At 38.3% G+C, this 25347-nt stretch overlaps 1 protein-coding gene across 2 annotated transcripts; it reads right to left on the reverse strand.

Moving 5' to 3' along the window:
• Positions 1 to 1810: 1810 nt before the first annotated feature.
• prdm1b (PR domain containing 1b, with ZNF domain) lies at positions 1811 to 23745 on the reverse strand. 2 transcript variants are annotated; one of them, XM_041234032.1, is made up of 6 exons: positions 23554 to 23745; positions 17501 to 17620; positions 12307 to 12562; positions 6124 to 7217; positions 5434 to 5562; positions 1811 to 4907 (listed from the first exon to the last, which is right to left on the reverse strand). In XM_041234032.1, exons 1-6 carry the CDS (start codon positions 23728 to 23730, stop codon positions 4368 to 4370), a joined length of 2316 nt encoding a protein of 771 aa, XP_041089966.1. In that variant the 5' UTR covers positions 23731 to 23745; the 3' UTR covers positions 1811 to 4367. The 2 variants fall into 2 exon arrangements, with proteins under 2 accessions (XP_041089966.1, XP_041089967.1); XM_041234033.1 differs by lacking the exons at positions 17501 to 17620; positions 23554 to 23745 and adding an exon at positions 12878 to 13031 and having other exon boundaries at positions 1813 to 4907.
• Between the last annotated feature and the right edge of the window lie 1602 nt (positions 23746 to 25347).

The raw sequence follows: 25347 nt of genomic DNA on the forward strand, positions 1-25347 counted from the left end.
AATAAAAGTGTTTGCACCTTAAATTCCCTTTTCGTGGTAAGTTTCAAATCTCTTTTCAGCTTCTTTTAGAAATTATTTTAAATCATTTTTTCTAGGAAATCTCTGCATTTACAATAACTTCTGTATTTTTTTTTTTTTTTGCAGTAGTACTGTTATAGGAGGAGGTCTGAAAGTAAAAACGCTGGAGTCAACATACTGTTAAGTAGTGAATTGAGAAGACAAGATGGATCCTGTTTGTCTACCAGAAAAGTGAAACTAATTTACAGAACAGGTTTGCAATGCTGCAGGGAAGGGTCGTGTGCTCACCATTGAACCCCATTCAGAGCCCTTGCTCCCAGAATAAATAATCGTCTGCTCTTTAAAAATAGGGCAAACCTTTTAATAACAGTGACACTGGAGATGAGGGCCTGTCCTAAGAGGGACCTTTTCAGTAGAGAATATATATATATATATATATATATATATATATATATATATATATATATATATATATATATATATATATATATATATAAAATTGAGTTGACCCTTTTTTCTCCCATTACGCTCCCTCACCTCAGCAATTCCTCACAACACCTCAGGAGAGAACTGAAGTTCACTGGGTGCCCTCTCATCCCACAGCCTAACCTGTTTCTCTCTAAGCGCTTTGCAGCTGGTGTTGCTGAGCTACCTGCCCCTGGAGGACAAAGGCCGTCCCTGCTTTAAGCTCACCGGACACCTGGCCAGTCAAGTCCACTGTCGCTTGAAACAGTCCCTGCCTCCTGGTAACTTAGCAGGAGCTACCCCTGGATAACTAATTCATAGTTTCAATGTCTTGTGAACACTGAACAGTGCATATAGATTGGGCATATATCCTCTCTACATATCGGTACGTTAGATTAATTTACAGGCTTTAGATTAAGTTGTCTTCATGTTACCAATAAGAATAAACATTTTTTAAAAAGCTGAATACATAGGAAACTGGGAAACATAATTCTGAACTTTTTCACATTTCTATGAATTCAGAAGAGGGTCAGGAAGTTGTAAAAATTATTTTGAAGAAGCCTGAGTTCAGTTCTTTCAAAGAACAGTATCACTTCATTCAACACCTAGATTCACTTGGGTATTTCTAGTAAGATCACTGTGTTACAGCCACCCACAATACCACATCAGCACACGTGTGGTTCGCAAATACAGAAAAAAAAAAAAAAAAGGGTTAGCGTTTACTTAAAGTGAGATTTGCTGATCTGTTAATAGAAATCCCCTCGTAAATCATGACTGAGTATGTAAAGGGGTTGGACAACAACAAAAAAAAAGACGAACCTGTGATATGTAGAACACACTTGTGATCTCACATGACTAATAATACGAGACACTCCTGTTGTTTAAAAGCTCAATGGGAAAACTGCTTGATACTGTAGAGGCCTGATAGTTGTGGTTTTGTTGTTAGGTGTTTCCTTATGTCAAAATACCAACAGCAAACTACCATGAGTCTTTCTCAATGCTTGTTTTAGTAATACTACCTACAACACCATTGCATTTTTATAGATATGGATGTACACCCTTTATAAAAGTTTACCATAGTAAAAGCATAGCAAAGTGTAATAAAGCACAGTAAAACATGGTAAAGCATAGCAATGCAATGTAAAGAACAGTGAGGTATGATAAAGTGTATTAATAAACATGCTAAAGCAGGGTACGTTATGGTTAATATATGGTATTACCATGGAAAAAGTCCAAAAATACTGTGCAAAAATACCATGGTAAACTTGTATAAGAGACACAGCAACAAATGCAAAAAGAAATTCAGATACGTGATACTTTTTTACTAAACATACAGATGAAACAGTTTATTTTTTCAGCTACAGACATTATAACATTTTGCCAAAATAGTTTTGTACATAAAGTGTAAACAGCATGTAAATATCGACATACAAAAACATCACTAGCAAAGTGTTCAAACAACTCAGACACACAGTCAAATCCTCCTTCTTAAACAGTCACAGAAGCTTTGGTGCAAATATATCAAACATGTTATCTTCCCTGAATTCTCCATAGAAAAAAAGACAAAGAAAAAGAAAGGAGGAAGTTTAATGCTGGAGTACAGCTTGCTGGTTTAGGGGCTAATGACTTGGTATCATGACTCTCAAGCCAAAAGGTGTAATGATGTTACTACTAGATCTAGTGCACTACACGGATATACACCTGATGGGCTGCTAGTTTCTAACCTGAATGAGTAGACCTGAGTTTGGGTTTAGCAGCTATAATAACATGCCAAAACACCACATTCCAATGGGAATGTACAAAGTATCACATCTGTACCTTCTAGATTACCTTGGCTATTACAACCTAGAACCTGTAGTATTGGAAAGTGCTTGTATCTGACCCTTTACATCAAGTACCAAAACACATTATTTTGATGATTGTTTTGAGGTTTCGCTTACAAAAAAGAATAAGGAAATAGAACTGTACCCGTCAAGCAAAAACCTGTTCAAGTTTTTCACCCGAAGTGAAGTAATGCTTTGGTTTAAACACAGATAGGGTCTAAAATATGTCACGATGGTCAAGAATATGGAGTCATTGTCCAGGATTTAAAATCCTACCCCTTATTAGCTTTAGCCATACTTATCCCTGCCCCCTTTCCTATGCTGAAAAGCTTTTATTTTTACATTAATGCAGACGCTCAGACTAAATGCAACACAATAGATCTGAAGTTGACCTACAACACAGGAAGTGTCAAGATGTCAATCTATTGAGTATTGAAAAATGAAGCAATGAATACAAAAAGTTCTTCAGCATGAGAGAAAGTGACAATGCTGTAATGCTAATAACATAATCCCAGTATTAAAACCCTAGACAACCTAGTTTTTTATTTTGTGGGTGTTAATATTGTTCACACTTCAATAAAACTAGAATTGCACAGGCATGTTCCTGTGCGTGCTACATACTCTAACGATCACAATAAAAACACCAAACACAACTTCTATTCCATTTTTCAAATGTGGCATTGAATACGCACTGATGCATAAGAAGCTGTTCCTGTTTTAGTATCTAGTTCATTTTTTGGTTTTCTAATAATTCAATAGTTTTTTGGTGAGTTCTGTGCAATCTTTGCAATCACATCCTTTTGTATAAAACATTTGTTCTACAGGTTTTGATTTGATTTGTGTGTTTTATTTCCCAGAGCAAAAACAGATGACTATGGTTTAAATGCAGTGAAACAAAATTTCCCTAAAAGCCTATAGAACAAGTTCCCCTTAGTGAAACTGACAAATAGATATATAAAAATACAACTGCTGCCAATTCCTCAAAAGTGACACAGAAATATGAAAGAACAAAGTCCATGTATTAAATAAAGGAAGCATGTATTTAAAATGCTACATGTTCTGAACAGTCCAATGCAAGCACAAACTCATTTGGAGTCTGTTTTTTCCGTGCCAATTTTGCTTGAATATTAAAATGACACCTTGAATAAGGGTGGTTCTTATTTCACTACCATACAAGATGTAACCCTATTCAGTTATTATTAATGTAGAACAATACAGCAATATGTAGAAAAAGACAGATTAAATGATCACTAAAGACTTAATACTTACAAAAATAGCTTTACATTTTGATATAAAAAATTCAGCTGCTTGCATCAACAGATCCATGTTGCAATGCTACATGGGAACATATCTAACCAAATTTGTTCAAATCTCCCACCGATCCCACATTTTGATAAGGAGAACTTTGAAAACCAGATATGTAGGTATTGCTAGACTGGCATCAAGGGATTAAAGTTGTTAATTCAACATACTGGCAATGTCAGACAGACAAACAAAGAATGAAAAGACTTCAAAATATATTAGAAAAAAAAGTTTTTTTGTCAATAAATTAAAAAAACATACACACAAAAATAAGTCAATTTCTAGAACGATTCCAAAATCTGTTCTTATCTCATACTGTACTGTGCTGTCAAAGCATTTAATCAGCAGTGCAGTTGCAAGTCTCTGTTTGAGAAGGTCTTTGGGAAGCTGGTGCTGTTTGGTACCTCAGGTTGTTTAAGCTTTTTTGGGGGTGATTTATTCTTTTTTTGCTCCTTAAAGCCTTCTGCACTTTCCCCACAACCCCAGAACTCAGGGAAAAGAAGACAGTTCTCTCGTTTCCACGTGCAATCGTTTTGCCACAAGGCTATTCAACAGATGTTGGAACTTTTCAGTCATTAAACATTGAACTCTGACCGCTGTCCATATAAAAGTTTCCCATAGCAAAGTTACCATGGTAAGTTTACTGTGGTTTGTACCCTGTTTAACCACATACTTCTTTATGGTAGCCTATGCTTGCTACTTTTACTACCCTTGGCTTTACTTTTAGGACACTTTTATAAAGGTCCACCTTTTACAAAGTTATGGAACTTCTTGCTTCATGGTGATGTGTGAGTGTGGTCTGAATATGTTCCCAGCAGTGGCTGGGCTTCTTTCATGGGAAACTGGGGATGGTGTGTGGTGGTGGTGGTGGAAGAAGCCAGTCTGAAGCTGATCCTCCTTGCCTTCCTTCAACTCTCGACTCTTCAACATACATTTCTCCACCGTGTCAACCTCAGCCATGCTGGCTTTCTCTTCCATGGTATCAGCATCGGAGCTCACATCAAACTTCCTGATCATCTCGTTCATCCGGCAGAGCTCCTCGTGCGACTGGTCCAGCATGGCAGCCGAGGGGCAGTATCCTCTGCTGTGGATCTGCAGACTGATCTGGTGGATGTAGGACTGGGAGCAGAGGAGGCACTTGTAAGGCCTGTCGCGGGCGTGCAGGCGCTTGTGCAGCTTGAGATGGACGTACTGGGTGAACTTGGTGGAGCACAGCTTGCACTGATAGGGTTTTTCACCTGAGTGCAGTCTGAGGTGGGTTTTGAGGTTACTGGTGCTGCTGAAGCGCTTGTGGCAAACCTGCAAGAGAGGAATCAAGGTTCATTGTAGGGGCTGCTTTGCATGAAACAAGCAATGACTCCCAGTTATCATCTGGTTGTAAAAAAGAAGATAGACAACAAATCCTGGGGCCCAGGAATGTATGGAAATGAAGGGTACCTAGTGTAGTCTATCTTGCACATGTCTCAACATCTAGTTAAAAGGGTGATGAATTTAAGTTAAAAGCCTTAATTTAGGCAACCTTAGTTCAAATGTGCACCTGTGTAATTCTAAGCCTGTAAACGTCTCTGATAAATGTATACTGTGATATAGATGTAATACAGTGATCTGAAATGTCTTTGTAGCAGATGGTAAAATTGCATCCAACTAAGGTTAGCTATGCTGTTTAATTTTTCTTATTTACCCACCTGTTATAAAAATATAGTATAAGATGCTGCAAAAGATAGAAGCAGATTTCTATTTGACAATGGGTAACAGTTTCCATGAAGTGTCTCTAGTTACTGTGTGTTTAGATAAGGTAGTAGTTTCTTAGTAAATGCATGCGTACCTGACACTCGTGGGGTTTCTCCCCTGTGTGCACCAGGTTGTGTTTCTGCAGGTGAGCCAGCTGAGTGAAGCTCTTTCTGCACACGAGACACTGGAATGGACGTTCTCCGCTGTGGACCCGCAAGTGCACCTGCAACACAAGCACACAGCAACATAGTCAAGAGGAGTTCAGAGACAGGGAATAAACACTATCAAACTAGCGCGAAGAAATTAGCTGCAGGAAGGGCTCATTATTGCCATTAATATGCAGTAGTGTGCAAATCTATTAGAACACCACACTGCTTCTGTTTTTTTTTTGGGGGGGGGGGGGGGGTTTGTGCATATGAAATCAAAGCACTGTAACTGTAGTGTAAAGCAAATTAATGATTGTCTAAAAACTCATAAATAATCACATGAAATTCATTTAAAACAGTACAAGAAAAGGAGCACATAGCCACAAATGGTAAAATGCATAGAGTTGTTTAAGATGCCTAATTAAAGCACAAATATTTTCACACATCAGCGTCTATTGTTTCTATATCATCACTGACTAAAAATTGAAATTCTTACAACCAGAGGTTTTCATGCAGGTAGGTATATAAAGGACATAAGTAACACATTTTGAGGTGTTCTAATACATTTGCACACTACTCAATAATTTAGATATTTTTTAGAACACTGTTGAAACTAAAACCAGTTTCCGGCATCTCACCTTAAGATTGGAGAGCTGTCCAAAGGTCTTCAGGCACTGGTTGCACTCATACTTGATCTTGCCATTCTGCTTCTTGAGGGGGTAAGGGAGGGACTTGTACCCAGGGCTGCTGGAGGGGCCCTGGCTGGTCTTTGGCTTGCTGAGGTTGATGGCCTCGTTGCTGTGACCTGGGGATTGTGAGGTAAGCTTCGGCTGGGGAGAGTGCTCTGGTGTTGCGGGGGCTCCGCTGGGAGGGGAGTGGTTGGGAAGTCTCTCCTTCAGCCCGCCCTCTGGAGACTTGAGTGAGAAAGCGCTGGTGGGGGCTGGAATGATCCCGTCTCTGGGCTGCTCCGGGAGACGCAGGCAGTGGTGGGGGCCGCCCTCCTGAAGACCCGCTGGGAGCCCCATGACCTTCTGCTGGGAGACCAAGGGGTAAGGCAGACCATGGGCCCCCAGGTAGCTGTTGTACATGGGGGGTACCCTAGGGAAGATGCCCAGGCCATTCATGTTGGGCCCTATGCCTGGGAATGGGGGAGAGTACTGAGGTAGCAGGAGGTGGTGATAATGTGAGGGGTGGTGTCCGTAAGGGTAGAGATAGGGCTGCTGGAGGTGCCTTGGTGGGGAGTAAATGGGATAGGAGACCAAGCCCTCCTCGCTGCTGTAAAGACCGTGGAGGTTTAAGGTCAGATCCTTGTGGGGGGTGGTTGTCGTATTTATAGCCGAAGAACAGCAGCTCAGTTCTGAGTGTTCGTCAGTTGGGCTTTTCACTCTTTGGTTTGGACTGGTGGCATGGCAAGGACTGGCCCTGTCACTAGATGTTTCTCTCATAAGGGAGACTGGCCTCTTCTCTGGGAAGTCTGCTGAAGGCTGGAGTTTGGTTTGAGGGTCTGTTTCTGAGTGAATCTTTTTGCTGAAATCCACAATCTGGTTGTCGGGGGTTACAGGAGGTGTGTCCCTTTCCAGCATTTCCACGTCAATCTTTTCCTCCTCTTCTTTGTCCTCTTCTCTTTTTGTCTTCTTAGCTTTGAATTTTTGGTCTGTTTCGTAGAATGCATCTTTGTGAGGTAGCTGCTGCCTGTTAGCTTCAGAATCCTTGAATTCCTTGGTCGAGTGCTCTGTGTTAAAAGAAGAAGAGGCGTTAATGGAGTCTTGTTCCAAACAACAGTAGTAAGAGAGATGGTTCAGAGATAAGGAACAGAACATGCTATTGAAATGATTGACGTTTTCTAAGGCTTTATCACTCACACCCAAGACTTGTTGGTTCTGTAAGATTCCACTCACACCTTTCTTTAAAGTTAAAATAACAATCAGGTTCACAATGCCAATGACTATTTATTTTTTCAACTGAATAGTCTGAATTATAAGGGTATTCATAGCTGTTGCATAATAAATAAGACAATTTCAGCTTACTACCAAAAGGAATTCCAAAAACCAGACAGTAACTTTGGATTTGTGATAAATGGTTGGTGCTTATGATGACTGGTTAGGCTGCTTCCAAATTTAAAAAAAAAAAAAAAAAAAAGCTTTTTTCTGTAGAATAAATATAGGTTCTCCACCACATCTTCACAATCCACAGCTGACTATAGTTAGCAACAAAGCCTTAATCAATGCGACATTGTGTACTGTTGCATGCCATTATAAAAGTGGCTTCCATGCATTGATGGAAATAATCTATCTATCTATCTATCTATCTATCTATCTATCTATCTATCTATCTATCTATCTTATAAAGTTTTCTTTTCTGATTACTATTCCTGCTTGCAACGTGAGAGCCAGCATTCTCATTCTATGAGAGCCGAGGAGAGAAAACAACACTGGGACCACAGTCATCTGGAAACAAGGGTTGCACGTTTTCTTTTGTTTGACTCAACACGCTGGGATAGAGATATGCTTTGAAGAGAGTGCGTGTGAGTGTCTCTGTGTGTGTGTGTGCTTGTATAACTTGTTGCTTATATAGTAAGTGTGGCAAGACTCTCCCTGCTAGCCTGCTTCCTTCTTCATACTTAACTGTTTCAGCACCGAGCATCAGAAGCAGCTCTACAGCTAGACTGAAACTTTCTGCAGGTGTGCTGCTATTAAAACTGCCCGTTACAACTTACAGAACAATAACTTCAATAATGAACCTAACCTAGAGACGGCAAGCTCAAACTTGTCTATTCTCAATATGATTTACTGCTGCTAAGCATTAAGCCATTCAAGTTCAAACTAAACTCAGATCTCTGCCACTAAATTCACTCAGTATGTTATTCAGCAGTGTGGAGTTTAATTTCACAAGGGTTGAGTGTTTCCTTTTTCATTGCCTGAGTCGGTCCCTCAATTGTGCTTTATTGTGAATGGGGCGTGTTTAACAAGTTTAAATGCCACAGACTAGTTTACCAGAGTTAGTGCACACATTTTGAAATATTTACAGCTACTGGGAACTCCGGTCTTGGAGTTCTGTTTCATTCATTGTTGTATGATGTAGTTCTTTAAAACCTGGCTGGGGGTTTAATTGGGTCAATTTAATAATTAAGGCCATGGTTGGAACAAAGACCTGGACTGGAAGTACTTGTCACTCTCCCTGTCCATTCCAGTCCAGGACTGTGTTCCAATCCCTCAAGTATTCAATTGAACAGTCCACAGCTTAGTTCTAACCAGTTCTTTAATTGTTAAACTGAGCCTTGGGGTTCAAATAAAGAATCAGGGCCCTGGATTGGAAAGCAGTGAGTACCTTGGGTGAAAGCAGTGGAAGGACTAATTCAAGTGTTAAATGAATTCCCAGTTCCAATGTGAAACAGCCACAGCTCGCTATTTTGATCGCGTTTTCATCCCACTGGCTAGCACTTTAAATGAACCGCTAAACTTGAATTGATTACAATGCGTTGAGGTTGGAGACGTGGGTGGTTCCCACAGCACTTGAAGCCTGTCCCTGGAGAGATGACTGGGTAAAGCAATGAGCGCTGAATCATAATATGAAACTCACTCCAGGACTGACACCCATGTGGTAATGACGGCTTGAGAGGAAAATTGATATCAATATCTATCTATCTATCTATCTATCTATCTATCTATCTATCTATCTATCTATCTATCTATCTATCTATCTATCTATCTGTGTGTCTCTGTCTGTATTTGTAAGGATAATGGCTTCAAATATTTTTCAACTTGACTTCCTTATACGATGTACATCATAGTGCTTTGAAGTTATGGTTGATGTCTTGCATACAGCAATCAGATAAAATAAGATTAATGAAAGTCTACACACCCTTAGTACTGTCCATGTCAATGACAAACTTACAACTTACATTCCTGTGAGGTAACTAATGCAGTCCCTTTGTCCTCAAGCAAGCTATTAAAAATAATCAGGTTTTTCACACTTGTCGTGTCAACATTGATAGAATTCTCAAATTTTATGTTGGCGTCCCTTTGTGCCGTAACTCTAGGAACAAGTTGTGGGTGATTACGGGTTTCTACCTCATATAGCCTGATTTGTTTAACCCCCAGCTTTCCAAATCCCATCTGAATTTAAAAAAAACAAAAATCAGAAACAGTAAAAAAAAAAAAAGAACCCCTTGAAATACCTCAACGGATGACTTCACTGAAGCAGACTGAACCTCTCAAGTGAAACCAGTCTTGCTCACAATACCAATATCTGTCGACACGCTCGTGATTCCCTGACTGGCAAAACTACTTGACGAGTTGTGCTGCCTCAGGTGATCATGATAATACAAGATCATATTTAATTAAAAAACAAAGACTATTTTTCTGTGACTAGCTGTGAATCATTACACTCGTGACATTTGTGAAAACTGGATTTCAGTTTCACAATTCTACAAACTTGTAGCAGAATCTTCACTCTTACTGAAACATCTGACAGCATACATATAAATCAAAATCCTGGACAATGCATGCCATCTATAAATATCTGTCCCCTATATATTAACAGACTATAATTTACCCAGTATGGCATTTCTGTCATAGTTCAGGAATGCACGTGTTCAAGTTCCATAACTCTTAAACACTCTGTGGTGCTGAATTTAGATACAGTAAAATCAACCTCAAGAATTCAATGACTAATGTTTCAAAAAGAAGACGTTGAGAAAGATTTCACTTTGTTCTTTTATTATTGCTGAGGTTTTTGGATTTGTGTCTTAAAGAAACAGGCATGGTATACAACAATGACTTGCATGTTGTTTTAATATTATTTCATATATTTGAATATTAATAGTCAGAAATAATGACTTGTAAATCCCATCCACTATTAACTGGCTTTGGTGGTGATATATGATTTAAAAGGACAAAATAATGTATGTCCAATTATTTTTATTACTAATCTTTTGAAAACTCACAGTAAACTCCAACATTTGTCTAACGGGATAGGTTTATTCTTATACAAATTAAAGAGGCAATTTGACTTATAATTTTAAAATCTTGTTTAAAAAATGTTTAAAAAAAAATCAAAAATAATAAACTGCTGTATTAAAAAACACGCACTTTATATTATATGAGATCTGAAGAAAGCACTGCGTTATACCATACAGTCATTTCTGTATCCAAAAGCTCTATTCTTGTCGATTTAATGACACTGCATAATCGTGCTATTTTACGGTCTCTGTATGACACACAGATCTCTGAAATTTGAAAAAAACAGGAAACCAAAAGCTATTATTTGACTCTTCTTGCAGACGGAATCGAGGTATCGAAATGAAACAGCCTGCCCTGTCACAGTTTTTCTATTTTTCAGAAAGCACCGCTTCACTCATAGAGGGGTTGGTGGTGAGGGGAGAGGAATGAACGGTGGAAATAAAGAACACAATCGCTCTCTATCAGTTCTCACACACCCACAGCTACACTTGCCACAGACAGCCTGCTCCTCTGAGCTGCAGCCTGGGGAGTTTCAGTATCGGTCAGCGACATCCACTTTCACAATGCAAGTGCACATAGCTTCGACCCCAGACTCATTTACTTGTTTCATGGGTGTGGAGAATTTGTGAACACAGCCTACAGATATATATACCTCCATCTCTACATTCAAGGTGTATCACCTGAATGAGTTCATAGTGAAGTTCAGAAATGAACTGCAGACATTTTCAAACAGTGAAGAGAGTAAACATTCTGTGTGTTAATGTTGTTTGCTAAACATATATTGAATGACTCAATTATTGTATTATTTAGTACGTATGACTGTACCAGTGTGCTTCACCCCATAGTAATGTGACTTTTCTAGTTTTCTGATTAAATAGTGGTGCAGATACCCATTTTGTAGCTTATCTGTTTAGTATTGATGAATATAACTTTTCCTGAAAGTGACAATGGACTTCAAAGTGCCCCTATATACTACACACGCCAGGGAAAGTAAACAGAATGTGCTTTCTCTAACTCATTCCAACCAGAATACACACAGATCCAAGTTTTGACGTTATCATTGCTTGGCAGAGTGCCTGTAAGAACAATAAATGCAAACCAGCTGAGGACTTTGATACGGCAAAGTTTCCGTGCCGCTACCGTGGAATGCCTTGCAGAAAAGTGTCAGCACAGGCTGTGTGAAGAGTTTTTCAAACAAGTAAGGACATCATTGAGTTTAAAACTTTCAACACTAATTTACACACTTAAAACCGATACTTAATTTAAATGACATAAACATGAATGTTATATTTATGTTCTGTTTAAGACAAGACAAGATTTACCTACTGTAGTAGTTTCCAAATTCAGCGAGGCATAATGTAAGTATAAATCAGTCCGTAGTGTGGAGAGGTGCTTCAAGGGTGTGAATGAAGCTACACTTGCAGATGTGCCTGATGTAGTAATGCATCTGTCTGTAGCTATGCTGGTTTTGCCATCTATGAGCTCCCAAAAATACAACGATGGCAGGATACTTTATAAAACAAACCTGTCTCTAAGCATTCTGAGACCGTTTGCAAACTCAGTTTTTATCACTACTTCACCATACAACCATGCAATAAGCAATGTCTTACATGAAACAGATCAACATTGACTTCTTATCTTTCCCCAGTTTCACGCACTGTATTGAGAATTCCAAAGCTGGTAACACACATTGGGTGTCTCTGGTTACTGTATATTTACATGGTAGTTACTTAGTAAATACGTGTGTACTTACACATAATTACAATGTTATTATGTATAGTTACACTGTGTAGAATTAGTAATTAGAGACACTAATTGTAATGTGTTACCCCTAAGGTTTGGGTTGAGGAGTGCACTTACTCAGTTTGGGATGGAGCAGGTCCCCATGTGGGGAGTAGTGCAGGCGCTCTGAGAAGTCTCTGCTGTACCAGACGAGAAGCTCGCGGTTGACTGGGATGGGCTGGACGGTGTAGAAGTAGATATCTTTGCCATTCTGGCAGGCCACTAGGTTTTGGTCACTGAGGGAACAAGCTGGGTTCACGTAGCGCATCCAGTTGCTCTCGTGCACATCATAGCCATCAACGAAATGGTGAAACTTCCCTCCGGGGGAGTAAATCTTAATGAATAAAAAAATCAATGAAAATTAGCATGGAACAAAACACATACACATAGGCATAAACCTCATACATTTTAAAATAAGCAAATTATTATCATCAAAGAGGTTTTCTAATGGACAATTCTAATCGAAATTGCATGAAAAAAAAAATCAAAGAAATAAAAACTTTAATTGTTCAATTTTGTTTTTTTTTAATTTTAAATTTAAACAAAAAAAAAGAAGTTTTAAAAATGTAAAACAAATAAAATGTTTAAAAAAAAGATCGTAATCATTTTATCCTATAATAAGCTATAATAGTAATACAAAAATATTAACCTCTGCCATTGAAATTGTCTGTAGTTTTCTTATGTCTCTTAGTTCAAGTTATATACAAAGAATATGCATGTATACACAATATCTGTAACAAGCCAATGCAGAAACCTCTTGCTCTCTTGCTGTCAGTTCGACTGAGCACCTTCTTGAGTTGCAGTGAAAGTCATTACAGTGTGAGAATAAATAGGCAGGCCATGTGATTAGTGGGCATGTCTTCAACGTAACAAAACAGATACTAAAAAAAAAAAACAGGAAGCTGATCTTGGTATGCAACTCAAAAATGGCTTGAAGCCAGGGGATTTTTTGTGTGTGTGTGTCTGTTGACAAGCTTCAGCATGTTCACAATGAGCATCATTTCCTATCTTCTTGTAAATTTTACAAAGGAAAAATACCATAATTGGGTGCACAACATAGAGAGCTATGAGGAACGTTTCTGTTACGCTTTCTTACATAACAGAAAGCCGACTTGTGAGAATATTACAATGTGTAACCATTACAAGCTGAAGAAGGGTTTTGTTACACATCAACCAATTCATTAATTAAAGCATTAATTACATGTTAATGAATTAAGATTATAATAAATTAACCTGTTAAATTATTAATAGACCATTAATTAAAATATAATTAATTGAGTTGATTACCCAGTTAATTGCTTAATTAAACTGCAAGATTAAGGTATTGAAATATTTTTGGCCATGTTTAATTTAAAATACAATAATCACTATTAAAATCACTATTAAAATAAAAGAGAGGGGGGGTTTACAAACGAGGGGGGCCATTCGGGGGGGGCTCGTTTGGGTTAGTAGCTTATTGATCCCAAAATCTCATGAGCTTTGAAGGATCCCAGGGTGTCAGCTTCAACAACATTACTGGGGATGGCCACCAGTTAAAACCTCTGATGGGGATATTTTTAAAAGTAAAAGAACATGATCCTAAAGCATATCACACAGATTCAACACACACACACACACACACACACACACACACACACACACCACCACACACACACACACACACACACACACCCACACACACACACACAATGTATCCGAGTATCTTGTTAGCCACAGCTTCCCCACACACACACACTCACACAGGTTTCCATTTTCAGTTTCACTCATCTTGTAGCTTACAGGACAGATATGCTAGGACAGAGCCCTAGCAGAATGCAAGTGAAGAATTTCTATAAATGATTTGGCAAAATGTGTTATCACCAGCCCTACCCAGGAAATGGAATTCCCATTCCTACATGCGCATGATGTCATGAAACTGCATTTCGGCACTGGTGTGGTTTTAGTCGTTAAGATTCCGGACAATGAAAGCTTGCGCCGAGGGAAGAAGAGAGAAAGCAGGAATATGGCTGAATCACTAACAGGAAACATACAAGAAAAAAAAAAAAAAAAAAAAAAACTCCATTCTCCCCATAATAAAAGAAGGAGCCTGACCTTAAGAAACCACCTTGTCCTGTACTTGTAATTTATTGTCACACATGCCAGTCACAAGTGAGTAAGATTTCCCAGTGCTTGCAGGGTGTGACTGTGCTTGCCGACTGGATATAAGGGAGCAAAGATCTGAATCACCTGGCACAGAAATGTGTGTGCTACATAGTGCAGGTGTTCCAGTACTTTAATGTATATATGTTGTGCAACTTAATCCCAAGTAGACCTGTACTAGACTGTGTTTAATCAGTCACACTGCAGTATCAGTAGTGGATTACACATGGTGCATGCTTTCATTATAAGATCATAGACACTCATTGGTAGTATGTGAGAAGATATAATAATAATAATTTTATAAAGCACCTTTTATGACAAGTCATCACAAAGCGCGATACATAAGAATACAAAATAAAAAATAAGCAATGAGAAATTTTCAGAACATCAAATAATAAAAAAGCCAGTTTAAACAAATACATTTTAAGGCGAACTTTAAAACGCCCCAAGGATTCAGAGTCCCTAATTTCTTTGAGAAGGGCGTTCCACAACCTAGGGACATAGGAACAGACAGCCCGATCACCCCCAGTTCAGAGTCTGGTCGTGGGGACACATAAGAGTCCATCATCAATGGACCGCAAAGTGTGTCAGTTATGTAAGGGGCAATCCACTATTGTTGCAATGTTATTATATTTAGATGGCTGACTAAAGATTCATTCTTTAAGCAGTTTGCAAAAAGACAACCGTACTATAACTGATTAAATCGTTTCAATGTCTTACATGGAAATAAGACAAAGCATGATATAGGGTCATAGCCAAGACTCAACCCAGTTAATAGGTCTGCTGTGTGAGTGCAGTTAGTTTGGAGTGCTTTACAGTTCCCAGGTGCCTATAGTATTGTTTCAGTGCGCTGTATACATGTGGTATAATAGCTTGTGTTGTATTAGGACATATATAGTCTGATGCTGATGAATTTTATGACTGGATTAGATTAACAATGAACTGAAACAACTGATTTGGTTTTAACATAAATCTGTGACTATATGCATCTAATCCAAGCATGATTGCTTTTGAATCAACACAATGTGTTTATAAACTAGCGCAGCTTAACTTTTGCGGTAAAATGAAGAGGCGTGGGAACACGAAACATTATTTTACAACATTTGAACAACGTACAATGCATTTATCATCACCCGTTAAGATTACTATTGCCCACATACCTTTTTGACCTGCTGATTTAATTGATTTAATTCAAATAAAAAATTTTACTTAGTTGTTTCGTGTCTATTTTTACCACAGTAACAGGTATTTTTAATCTTTCATCCCTCAAACTACTATTTTTATGTGAAGTAGACAAGCAGGCCCTAATACTAAAATGCGTAATGTGTTCAGCACTCCTGTAGGAGTGTTTGTATGCAAGAGTAAGTGTGAATGACACCCACACTGGTGACAATCTGCTTGCTTTCTCATGACTTCTGACCAGGGATTTACTGTAACCTTCCAAAGCTTCTATTGTCAGATTTTACTTTTATGATCCGAAAAGAAGGAAGCTTGGAAAATCTCATCAATCGGCAAAATGATGGTGGCTGAGCACTTCTGCTATTGCATAAACCACACTGCATGTGTGAGTGTGTTTGCTTCCAGCACACTGCAAGAAAAACCCAGCAATCGCTTCCAGGGCCACAAGCCAGTGGCACGCAACAAGCTGCAGGAAACGTCAAGCTATCAGGAGTTTCCTCCACAGATGTGTACTTTCCAGTTCTTGCCAGAGCAAGAGCTAGGAGGGGCTGATCCTTTTCCACCACAGTGGCCATACCTAGTTATTTTTTTCAATGCTTTCCTGTAGTGTACCATGCTGTCACTATGCTTTATTACACCTTGCTATGCTTTTACTATGGGAAACTTTTAAAAGGGTCAGTTTCAATCAGACCACGTGACCTACAGCACAGGTACCAGGATGTGGCAAAAAAATCTATAGTGTTGTGATATTTCCATATCCTGTATTATTATTATTATTATTATTATTATTATTATTATTATTATTATTATTATTAATTCAAAGGACAATAAATGTCAACCACTAGTAGTGTTATTAAATATAATAAAACGAGGATACATAATAAACAAAAAGTTGTTATAAACATTATAGAAGCTATGGAGTCATATTTTTTTTCACTGGGGCAATTTTATTATTATTATTTGTTTATTTAGCAGACAACTTTATCCAAGGTGACTTACAGAGTGTGAACAGGGTGTGTGAACTATACATCAGCTGCAGAGTCACTTACAACAACATTTCAACTCAAAGACGGAGCACAAGGAGGTTCAGTGACTTGCTCGGGGTCACACAATGAGTCACTAGCTGAGCTGGGATTTGAACTGGGGACTTCCTGGTTACAAGCCTTTTTTCTTTAACAACTGGACCACATAGCCTCCTCAATCTGCTGCATCCCATAAATATGTTAACATTGTAGTATTTACATAGTAGTTACATAGTAAACGCATGTGCGCTTATACATAATTACAATGCCATTATGCATAGTTACATTGTACTTAAAGAGTAAGTAGATCGGCTCTGATAAATATAGCGTTACACGTCCCCACGTGTTGTTACAACTGTTTAAATAACACACCTGTTATTTTTCTTTTCATTTTTAACTTCCCGACAACTTTTTATACTTTGAACTTTAAAGTCTGTTTCAAAGCTCTTTTCAAAATGGCCGCTTTAGTGTACTGGGTTTGAGATCTGTTATCTAAATCATGCAGGAAAAGCGATAAAAAATACTTTTCATTCACGTTTTTTTTAATTGTTTGACAATGTCGGCAATAATCCTTGCACTATCAGTGCACTAGCGCAGACATTTTGAAAAGTACTTTGAAACAGACTTTAAAGTTATAGGTGAAAAAGTTGTCAGGATGTTAACAATGAAATTACAGGTATCCTATATAAACAGCTAAAGCAACACATGGGAATGTGTTTAGGTATAGAGTTAATGTTATGGTAAGGCATACATTTAGGCTTAGAGTTAACTATGGATAATGTAATCATGTCTACATACACATGTATATACTAAGTAACTACTATGCAAATACAGAGTAATTAGAGACACTTCATGTAAAGTGTTACCCCAAGGAGATAGACCTCTCACTGAAGCTCTGAGAGCACCCCCTGCTGTCTGGCTCAGTCACTTACTCTCCAGAAGTACTTCCTGTTGGCGTGCTTGGGAATGCTGTCTCTGGTGTAATGGTGTCCTAGCAGAGGTCCGAAGCGAGTGCCTTGAGGGATGTACTCCCTGCTGAAGACCCCAGTCACCTGGGGGGATCAAACACAAACTCACTAGAACACAGCTGACCTGCTGATCTCAGTGGAGTTAGCTATAAACCAATTGGAAGGATAAACTTTCACCAAACTGATCCAGTATGCTGAACACAGACATCTTCTTGGGAAACAAAATACTGTACTCACTGCACTCAGTAACCAAACAGTCCTTAAATATAATGTGGTACTAATACATTACTTCAAATGTATTGTTTCCTATCTATATTTTCATTTTAGTATTTAGTAAAGCAAGGGACACCAACACACACAAGGGACACCAAAGCACACTGAATGACACAGCATGGGTGTTCAGGTCAGGACTGAGATGTGCACTCTTTCTCCCTCTCTCCTGCTTGCATTACCATTACCTTTAATGCCTACTTTTAAAAAATATAATAAACACCGGTAAACAGGTTTGAAAATAATTAGTTCATGTTTTGTGAGCCCCGAATGTGTTGTGACGTCGCTCCAAACAGTGTAAAATAGTATGTCTTGGATTTCCCCAGCGCTTAGGTCCAGAAGATGTGATTTAAGGTAACAATCACTGGATCCGAAACCCCCTGTAAGTGCACTCAATGGCAGATTTGAATGTCTTGGCCTCTTGAATCAGCAGCCTGCTGGTCGCTGAGTGATCTGCTCTAGCACACACACATGCTTATTAGCTGCTCCGGGATGCTCTGATGACTGTATTAGTGCAGCAGGCTTTGTTCTAATACCAGCACAGAGCAGGGATCAGCACATCGGCCAGTGACACTAAGACTAATGAAAGTTAATTGCTAGATTAACCCAGTTCTTGCCCAGAGGCGTCACAGACAGCTCCATCTGCCTTGTCCGTCCTTCACTGTGCTGATCAGATGACACAAGAGGAGGGTGATGTCGCCTAATCTACCAGCACCCCCAAGGCAATAACAACAACAACAACAACAGCAATAATAATAATAATAATAATAATAATAATAATAATAATAATAATAATAATATAGACTATATATATTATTATTACTACCCATGTCTCATAAACAAGCCAAATTCTACAAGCCTGCGAGGGGTCCCCAAAAGAGCCCGGACGCTCCCCAGGGTTTTCTCGTCTTGGGGGGGTGTGGGGGTGAGGGTGGGGGTGGGGGGGGGGGGGGGCACCAGATTTAAATTGTTTCCTCTATTTCCAGGGGATATCACTTTTTTTGTACTAGACAAACATACAGGCAGTAAATCTAAAATTGCGTAACATGAGCAAAACATCACAGAAACACCACTGAGGTCAGGTATACTTCACAACAACATGCCTGAAGCACGACCAAGCGGGCATTCCCCCTTCTGGGGAGAGAAGGTAATGCATGCTTATTATTGTCCTACAATCGGCTATAATCAGTTACCAACTGATTATTTTTTAAATTGCAAAATAAACCTGCTTTAACTTATGAGTTATTATTATTATTATTATTATTATTATTATTATTATTATTATTATTATTATTATTATTATAATAATAATAATAATAATAATAATAATAATAATAATAATAATAATAATAATAATAATAATAAAACATTGCTTCCTTTAAACTTTTTTAGAGTGTTGTTAAACAAGCCATCAATCAACTCATTTTAACCAAAAAAGCTTCATCAAAGTTTGTATTTATTTGTTTATTTATTTATGTATTTTACTTTGAAATGTTTTTCCAGGCAACAGTATAGGTGCACCTGTGTTACAAGTAATAGCGTCCCACATGACCAATATGCCTTTGTTCAATGATGTTAGAGGCCAGGTGGGGTCCTATTACATGTAACACAGGAAGTTACACAGTAACAGTAACGATTAAAGCCTTTAAAATCTCCAAAGAAGATGACAAAGTTAACCCTAGTACAGCGCCAAAAACCAGGACCAGGACAGCTGGATATTAAGGGGAGATAGGCCTAGGAGAGAGGGTAGGAGACATTTCTTTTCACAGAGAGTGGTGGAAGGATCTATTAGAACAGGACAGACTGACCAAAACAAAATCACCCTTTCAAAAAAAAAAAAAAAAAAAAAAAAAAGCACAAGGTATGGTAAGCCATGACCTTTCATCTCAAAATAATCCTTTCTTAAGGGAGTTGCCTCTCTAGTGAAGTCTTTGATCAGTTTATCACAGATACCAAAGATGCCTCTGTCGCAGGCATGCATGCAGCTGAGTGGGCTTGGTTTGGCTGAGTAACTCTCTATACGATTTGCAACGGAAAAAACAACTAAGTTGACTGTAATCTCTGTGCCAAGACTCCTGGAAGACATCCCAAGAGCAGGCTTATCATGAAGTCTGCACGAAAACAATCAAACAATGACATCACCTTGGCTTTGTGTTCATGCAGAAAATGCAAAGGAAACTACCTCACCTTCCAGCTAACACTTCTGGAGGTGGGACTCTGCATTTCTCAAAGATGCTATATATATATATATATATATATATATATATATATATATATATATATATATATATATATATATATATAGATGGCCAAACATTTTGCATCAACCTGTAAAATTAACGAATTACATACTGCTTTGTTATTTTCCATATACTTAACGAAAAACTGACCGTCTGAAAACTGAAACCCTATATTAAAACATTAAACAAACTAATGTGCTACAATTTAATTTTATACGAGATTTAATTTAATATCTAAATTAAAATTTTTTACAAATTATGATTTCAAAGATGTATCTACATGATGAAAACCAGTATCGATAGCTGTATATATAATATATATATATATATATATATATATATATATATATATATATATATATATATATGCATACACATACAGATAGCAATAAGAAGAGAATCAAACACCAGCAGATCTTCTTGAAAAACATCATGAGATAACATCTGTGAGGATAAAAGGATTTCTGATCCTCCTCCTACTGCCGAAACACGGTCTACTGCCCCTACTCCGCAGCCCACCTCAGATTGTGTTTTACAAGGGAGCGCTGATAATGAACCGCGATTGCCCAGAAGTGTTTTGTCATTCCCACCGGCTGCTATGTGAGAGACACAGTTCCCATGGCTGTGGTCACAGCGGCCCGCCCCGTTCCTGGCGCGTCGGCAGCAGCAGTCACATTAAAAGGGAAAGCACTCTTAGTGAGAAGCAACGCAAAGCAGTGCACGTGCTGCCAAATGGAAACAATAGCCATTGTTTTGAATTTTCTGTCGGACGTGATAAAACACTCCAGTCAGATTTACAAAGAACTCCTTGTAAAAGCAGCTACTGTGTAGATATTGGCTGGCGTGCAAATCATAGGCAGGTTACACCTCCATAGTAAATGTACAGCATGGCCAATTTGCCCACAGTGGAAAATCGAGCCAAATAATAATTACTGTTCACTTCGGAAAAACTGAGAAAAAGTGAAGAAGATGAAGGCATAAGGCTTTTATCTAGCTGGTTTATTTTCAATGTGTTTCTGTTATTAAAGTCTAACAGTCTCTGACAATTTATTTCAAAGCAGCATTTTTTTTTTTTGTAAAATGGCTGTTTTTGAAAGCTAAGCACCTGTTGTATACTGCCTTATCAAACAGGTAGTATACTATATATATATATATAACTATATAGATTACGTTTACCAAAGTATACCTTACATCTTTTATATAACATGGAGAAAATGTCCCTAGATTTATAAAAGGCGTGGGTTCTATTCCAATCCTTAGTGTGGCACTCAACATAGTAATTTCTGCAATAATATGCCTATGGTTTTGAACAGAATGAAGACTTCTAAATGTCCATGTTCTCAGAATGTGGAGAAGGGTCTATTTCTTCATTTGAAACTCAGTCCTCACTCAGGTTATTGAAAAGGGCAGCACAGCTTTGGAAATGTGCGCGGCGAGCAAAGTAAAAAAAAAAAAAAAAAAAAAAAAAAGGTCAATGTTTGGTCACTTTGAAGACAGGAAATAGTTTTTTGCGTATAGTATTTCTATCTGTTGGTGTGAAACTGTTTTGCCTTTCTTTCTTGGCAGCCTGCTTGCTCTTCTGCTTTCGCTACTTCCATTCTCAATGTTCCCTTTAACCCTTTGTTTGGATGTCCTGCTTTTGGAGTGCTAATATCTGCTCTGTTATTAATGATTGACTGTCAGATGAAATAGTGATCATTCCATTTTACATTTCTCCCAGTTCTCCTTTTTCTAGGAAAGCACTACAACTGGAGATGGGGAGCTTACCAGATAACGTCACTCAAATTACTTGCTCACTAAATATCCTGGTATCCCTGAAGAAATCATTGTATTATACCCAATTATCCTGAGTAAAGACTGATCCAATATTCACTGTAGAGCTGCCCTTAGCCAGAAATCTATCTGTATAATATGAAGAGAAAAATGTCATGGAGGTAGTAAGTAGATCATATCTGAGGCACCACTGCACTTGTGAGACAGACTGCACAGTAAAATAATTAGCATATTGTTTAAAGAGGAGATCATTATCTACTCAGGGATATTCCCTATTTAGTGAGCAAGTAGGCAACAAACCCCACATCTCCAGTCACACTTTTCTTTGCTAGAAAAAGCAGAATATTTGAAGTACCATTCTACCTGTGAGATGATTGGCCCATTAAAATGTTTAAAGATTTAAAGGGACTTGATTACTTATTCAGAATTAGCAAGGTTGTTGCTGTTAGACATATTTTTTCTCACTTGCCAGTTGGACCCTTTTAAATACTGAAAGCTAATTGTATGGTGACACTTTACATTGTGTCTCTAATTACTGTGTAATTACATAGTAATTACATAGTAAATAGATGTTACAATGTTATTATGCATAGTCGCAAAGTAATTATGTTTGCACGATATAACCCTAACCCGTTTCTAATCTAATTGTGTACTTAGATACATCATGCAAAAAGATTTACACTTTAAGTACATTGTAACTATGTATAATAACATTGTAATTATGTGTAATTACACATGCATTTATTAAGTAACTACAGTGTTATACACAGTAATTAGACTACTTTTTCACAATGTCAAAAGAAACAATGTGTGAATCAAGTGTATAATGTAGCTTCCCCGGTCTTGCAGAACAGGGAGGCAGTCCCATCTAATTTTACCACGTGTAGCAACTGTGCCTCGTTAACACTCTCAGCTCAGAGCTGTGAAACTCTTTGAAATGAAGACACTCCCCAACCTGCGATTACCACAAAGCTCCAGAAAAGAGAAAGACATGACCCCAAAAAGCAGTGAACTTTCACAAAACTGCCAGCAGTTAAAAAAGAAAAAGTGAGGCTTTCATGAGGGGAAACGGGCTTCAAGAGAGGCTTCAAGAGAAATGACCGCTCGTAATGTTACCTACTTCAAATTACTATTCTTTATATAAAAGCTGCATCTCCCTGATTCAAGGCTGTTTCAGTCAGGTTGGGTCGATCTGATCAGACTCACCTAAAGCACTAGAATGCCTCGCCTTGGTTACATCATGCAAGATGCAATCTATGTAATACGTTTAGCACAGCAGTACCATAAAAAGACTGTCTTTCATAAACTGCCAGTCAGGTGAAATGTGCCAAATCACACACATGTAGAAATAAGATATAACTAAAGGCCTTGCCCCTTGTTACTGGCATTGCATCATGAACCTTTCTAACTCGAGTTTACAGAATTACAAAACATATATTAGCCATCACTTCCCAGTCTGGGTTTTGCATACACGGTTACCACATAAAAAACAGGTTATACATGAATATACTTTACATTTCAGTGTGTTGAGCAATTGTCCACCACCTATTATTGAAGGAATATCTCATCTCCATATATTATATTAAATGCATTGCCAGTTTAATATCCTGAACAGGTATCATAATGTGTGTTATCTATGCTTCATTGTTCATCTGGAATGAAAACCAGAAGACCCTGCAGCTCTCCAGGATCAAAGCTGGCCATCCCTGCTGAATGATAGAATAACAGACTTACTTCACTGGCTTGGTTGTACTTGAAGCGCAAGTTGCGCGGTATGGAGGTCATAGCGCGGGGGGAGCTGTCGCTCTTGAGCTGGTCACATGGCTGGTCGTTGACGATGTATGTGCAGTTCTGTGCAAACTCTGCCTCCCGCCATTCGCTCATGTTCGCGATCTCCCCCTTCATTCTCATGCTGATTGATTGCTTATTTCTTTTTGGTTTCTTGTTGTAAAAGCTCTCAGATTACTGCCCCTGGCGTTAAAAAAATAAAAATAAAAAAATCAGAACTCCTGCAAGAGATAAGGATAATGATTAACAGCCTGACAAGCAACAGTGTCACACTGGCTCTGGGCCAGGCTTGTTCCTTTTGCAGATTCCCTCTTAAAGCTGCTCAGGTGCTGCTCAATGTGATTCCTCTACTTGAAAGAATAAACTTGGATCAACCATATCTTTAGAGGGAATTGTAAACTAGTTTCTCAGTTCTCTGCTCATAAGTTATTTTTATAATGTTCTGGTGGTTGAATGATCTGTGACTTTCTAGACCATTAAAATAGATCCCAACACATCTGCAGTATTTTCAATGACCTCCTAGGGAATAAAGGTGGGACCTGTAGTATTGCCCTGTGGCCCTCATGAATTCTGCAGTTTCTAATATGGCTTCTTTATTTGAGGACCACATTTTTAGGCACCTCTGCTGTCTGTTTGCCTTGCATCCCTTGTCAGGATACTGTAACAGAACAAATACAGTCTTCACTTTGAGCCATCCACTTGAACTGAACTGAAAAGTATTCATTATCACCCTTTGCTGTCATTGCTGAATTTCCACAATACATCAGAAAACAACCTATTCATCAAAGAAGCCCCAGTTAGCAAATCCACAATAGACAATTGTTCACAATTGCAAATATTCTTACATTGCAAAGGTGTAACTGTGAAAGGCTACAGCTACAGGTAAGAAGCCATGTAAGCACCAACAATTCAAATCCATTCTGTATTCTCCAGTCGTGCTGGTACAGTTCTCAACGTTGCTTTGAGTCCTATTCCCCTTGTCTTCTGCTTTTTACTCTTTGTGACATGAGCATGTGACTGGCCACGAGCAACAGGATTCACACCAGTGTTTTCCCAGACAATCCCAGACAATAAGAGATTCAAGCTCTGGTAGATTGTTGTCTCCTTACAAAGAGCCAGAATTGAAATGAAAACAGCCCCAGCCTCCAGTGACCATTGATTGAATTAACTTGAAACAGCTTTTACAACTGGACCAAATCAAGAAAAACAACCAGTAAAACAGAAACAACGATAGTAACAATGCTGTCAAAATAACTAAGGGCAATCACTGCCAGATTTTCAATATCAAACACAAGCGTATTGCAATTGAGTTTGGATTCAGAATTAGAAATCAGAAATGTATCTCAGCTGCTGTGTTTTTTGTTAAGTGATATTTTCCAATAGCAGGTATGAAGATAACATGTCTGTAATTAAAATGGAAAGTGTTTATCTCTTCATCCACTTCTGTAGGAAAGCAATCATCTTCAGTTCCTCATTCTGCAGCTTGGCAGAGCTGAAAGAGATTATGGATAGAGTCCAGGACTGTTCTAAGTCTGGAACACAGGCTAATTCTGGTAGAGCCAAGCCAGGATGAATTATGTTCCTGTATGGGATTGTTTTTTTTTGTTTTTTTTTAACAAAAGCCAAAGTTAGAACTGTATTTCAGTCCTTTAAGAAATAATGCCAGAATAGTTCTATTCAGTTGATCTAAATACAGTGTTCCCTTTTATTTCGCTATCTGATTTATACATTTAAAAAAAA

Source organism: Polyodon spathula, chromosome 32, assembly GCF_017654505.1.
Source record: "Polyodon spathula isolate WHYD16114869_AA chromosome 32, ASM1765450v1, whole genome shotgun sequence".
Lineage (NCBI taxonomy): Eukaryota > Metazoa > Chordata > Actinopteri > Acipenseriformes > Polyodontidae > Polyodon > Polyodon spathula.

Bases quoted from the DNA above. Each gene is read 5' to 3' on its own strand.
- prdm1b (XM_041234032.1), bottom strand. From the start codon at position 23,730: ATGAGAATGAAGGGGGAGATCGCGAACATGAGCGAATGGCGGGAGGCA. The intron at 12,563-17,500 runs GTAAGTGACTGA...TTATTCATTAAG, and splicing joins ACAGGAAGTACTTCTGGAGA to ATTTACTCCCCCGGAGGGAA. The intron at 4,908-5,433 runs GTACGCATGCAT...CCTCTCTTGCAG, and splicing joins AGAAACCCCACGAGTGTCAG to GTTTGCCACAAGCGCTTCAG.